The 3,003-nt window shown below is 47.7% G+C and overlaps 1 protein-coding gene across 1 annotated transcript; it reads right to left on the bottom strand.

Annotated features, from left to right (window-relative positions):
* Positions 1-901: 901 nt before the first annotated feature.
* LOC133050612 (LIM/homeobox protein Lhx4-like) lies at positions 902-2,526 on the bottom strand (the record flags this gene model as incomplete). Its single annotated transcript, XM_061134891.1, has 2 exons — positions 902-1,623; positions 2,514-2,526. Coding segments are annotated over 2 exons (735 nt in total), but the record flags the coding sequence as incomplete, so codon positions are not given.
* Positions 2,527-3,003: the final 477 nt, after the last annotated feature.

Consider the following 3,003-nt stretch of genomic DNA (forward strand, 5'->3'; position numbering starts at 1 on the left):
CAGGGGGTCTGGTATTCCCATCACTTTAAGAATTTTCCATAGTTTGTTGTGATCTACACAGTCGAAGACGTTGGCATAGTCAATAAAGCAGAAGTAGATGCTTTTCTGGAACTCTCTTGCTTTTTGATGATCCAGTGGATGTTGGCAATTTGATCTTTGGTTCCTCTGCCTTTTCTAAATCCAGCTTGAACATCTGGGAGTTCACGGTTCATGTTGAAGCCTGGCTTGGAGAATTTTGAGCATTACTTTGCTAGTGTGTGAGATGAGTGCAATTGTGTGGTAGTTTGAACATTCTTTGGCATTGCCTTTCTTTGGGATTGGAATGAAAACTGACCTTTTCTTTTTTTTTTTTTTTTTTAAGTTTTCCACTGATCTTTAATAAGTGACTTTTTTTTTTTTAATTTTGAAAATTGGGGTTAAGTAAGGGTGGTCCAGAAATCACTTTTATCAATACTCAAGGGCCATGAGGCCTCCACCTCGGGAATCTCAGTTCTGGCGAGAGCAGTGGTTCGGGGGACATCTCATGAGACTCTCCAGTTGGAGCAGAGTTCCTGAAGGCTTAGGTGGCCTGACACAGTCACCCCATCAACCAAGCACTGAGCAGCCAAAGCCTGTAAGCAGGATGGGGGCAGGGGAGGAGCCGACCAGCCTGCACCCTAGCGCTCTGGGCTCTGCGCCCCTGTGCTGTGTTCTGAGAGGCGGCTGATCTCCCACCGCCTCCCAGGAAAGCCAGCCCCAGTGGGGTCCCGCCGCGACCTCCCTGGGATCAGCAGAGGACTTCCATTGAAAATAATGGAAATTCACATTGGTGCACTTTCGATCCTTAAAAGGCAAGTGTCTTTCGATCCTTGAAGATATTCTCTCAAGCCAGAAGGACAGGTGGGGTGGGGAGGAGAAGTGTTTAAAAAGGAGGATGATCCATTTCATCGAGCCAAGAGGCCGGGCTAGTCGGAAAGTCGGGATAGCCTACACTGCTTCCTGTGGAGATGTCAGAGGTGGGTCCCCCAGCCATGGCTCTCAGCGTCTCGCTTACTCCCTGCCCTGCGTGCGCAATGATGCCCAAGTTACTGTCCACCGTGTAATCCAGCCCATTGAGCAAAGGAGCGTGGGATAGCAGGGACGAGATGGAGGATGGAGACTGGGGGATTCCATAGGGGCTCCCATCCCTCAAGTCCTGATAGGATTGTCCTGTCCCGTCCATGGAGAAGCTCCCATTCATTAACTGTCCGCCTGAAACGTCCCCCACGTTGCCATAAATCCTATTGGTGTGGCCAAGTTCTGAGAGAATCTGATCCTCTCGGAAGCTCAGCTCACTGTCACTAACCCCACAGTCCTCCGTGGAGCTCTCCTTCTCCTGCTTGCTGCCTCCCCGGCTCCTCTTGACGCTCTTGTAGAACTGCCCCCAGTGGTGCCGCCCCGCGTCCTTCTTCAGTCGCTTCTCCTTGGCCCTTCTGTTCTGAAACCAAACCTGTACAACCCTCATGTCCAGGCCTGTCTCCGAGGACAGCTGCTCCCTCACATGCCGGGCGGGCTTAGGGGAGTTCTTATAGGCGTTCTTCAACGTCTCCAGCTGCTTTGCTGTGATGGTGGTCCGGGGCCGCTTAGCTCCAGCCTCTGAGTCATCTGTGAGTTACCGCCAAGGCTGCAGAGGGGAAGGAGACAGAAGGAAGCCTTTGCCCCGGGCTGCCCCAGATGCCTGTCCTCCACTCTCCCAGGTCCCACCCATGACCTCACTGCCTTTCCACAGCCCTGGGCTCATAGCAAAGGGGACCTGTCGAAAACTGACCTTTTCCAGTCCTGTGGCCATTGCTGAGTTTTCCAAATCTGCTGGCCTATTGAGTGCAGCACTTTCACAGCATCATCTTTTAGGATTTGAAATAGCCCAACTGGAATTCCATCACCTCCACTAGGTTTGTTTGTAGTGATGCTTCCTAAGGCCCACTTGACTTCGCATTCCAGGATGTCTGGCTGTAGGTGAGTGATCACACCATTGTGATTATCTGGGTTGTGACAGTCTTTTTTGTGTGGTTCTTCTGTGTATTCTTGCCACCTCTTCTTAATATCTTCTGCTTCTGTTAGGTCCATACTGTTTCTGTCTTTAATTGAGCCCATCTTTGCATGAAATGTTCCCTTGGTGTTTCTGATTTTCTTGAGGAGATCTCTAGTCTTTCCCATTCTGTTCTTTTCCGCTATTTCTTTGCATTGATTACTGAGGAAGGTTTTATTATCTCTTCTTGCTATTCTTTGGAACTCTGGATTCAGTTGGGAATATCTTTCCTTTTCTCCTTGGCCTTTAGTTTCTCTTCTTTCTCAGCTATTTGTTAGGACTCCTCAGATAACCATTTTGCCTTTTGCATTTCTTTTTCTTGGGGATGGTCTTGATCACTGCTTCCAGTACAATGTCACGAACCTCCATCCATAGTTCTTCAGGCACTCTGTCTATCAGATCTAATCCCTTGAGTCTATTTGTCACTTCCAGTGTATAATAGTAAGGGATTTGATTTAGGTCATACCTGATTGTCTACTGGTTTTTCCTACTTTCATCCATTTAAGTCTGAATTTGGCAGTAAGGATCATGATCTAAGCCACAGTCAGCTTTCAGTCTTGTTTTTGCTGATTTTATAGGGCTTCTCCATCTTTGACTACAAAGAATATAGTCAATCTGATTTTGGTATTCACCATCTGGTGATGTCCATGTGTAGAGTCTTCTCTTGTGTGGTTTGAAGAGGGTGTTTGCTATGACCAGTGCATTCTCTTGGCAAAACTCTGTTAGCCTTTGCCTTGCTTCATTCTGTACTCCACGGCCAAATTTGCCTGTTACTCCAGGTATCTCTTGACTTCCTACTTTTGCAGTCCAGTCTCCTATAATGAAAAGGACATCTTTGTTGCATGTTAGTTCTAGAACATCTTGTCGGTCTTCATAGAACCGTTCAACTTCAGCTTCTTCAGAATTAGTGGTTGGGGCATAGACTTGGATTACTGTGATATTGAATGGTGTGCCTT

The sequence above is a fragment of the Dama dama genome, chromosome 32, assembly GCF_033118175.1.
Source record: "Dama dama isolate Ldn47 chromosome 32, ASM3311817v1, whole genome shotgun sequence".
Taxonomy (NCBI): Eukaryota; Metazoa; Chordata; class Mammalia; order Artiodactyla; family Cervidae; genus Dama; species Dama dama.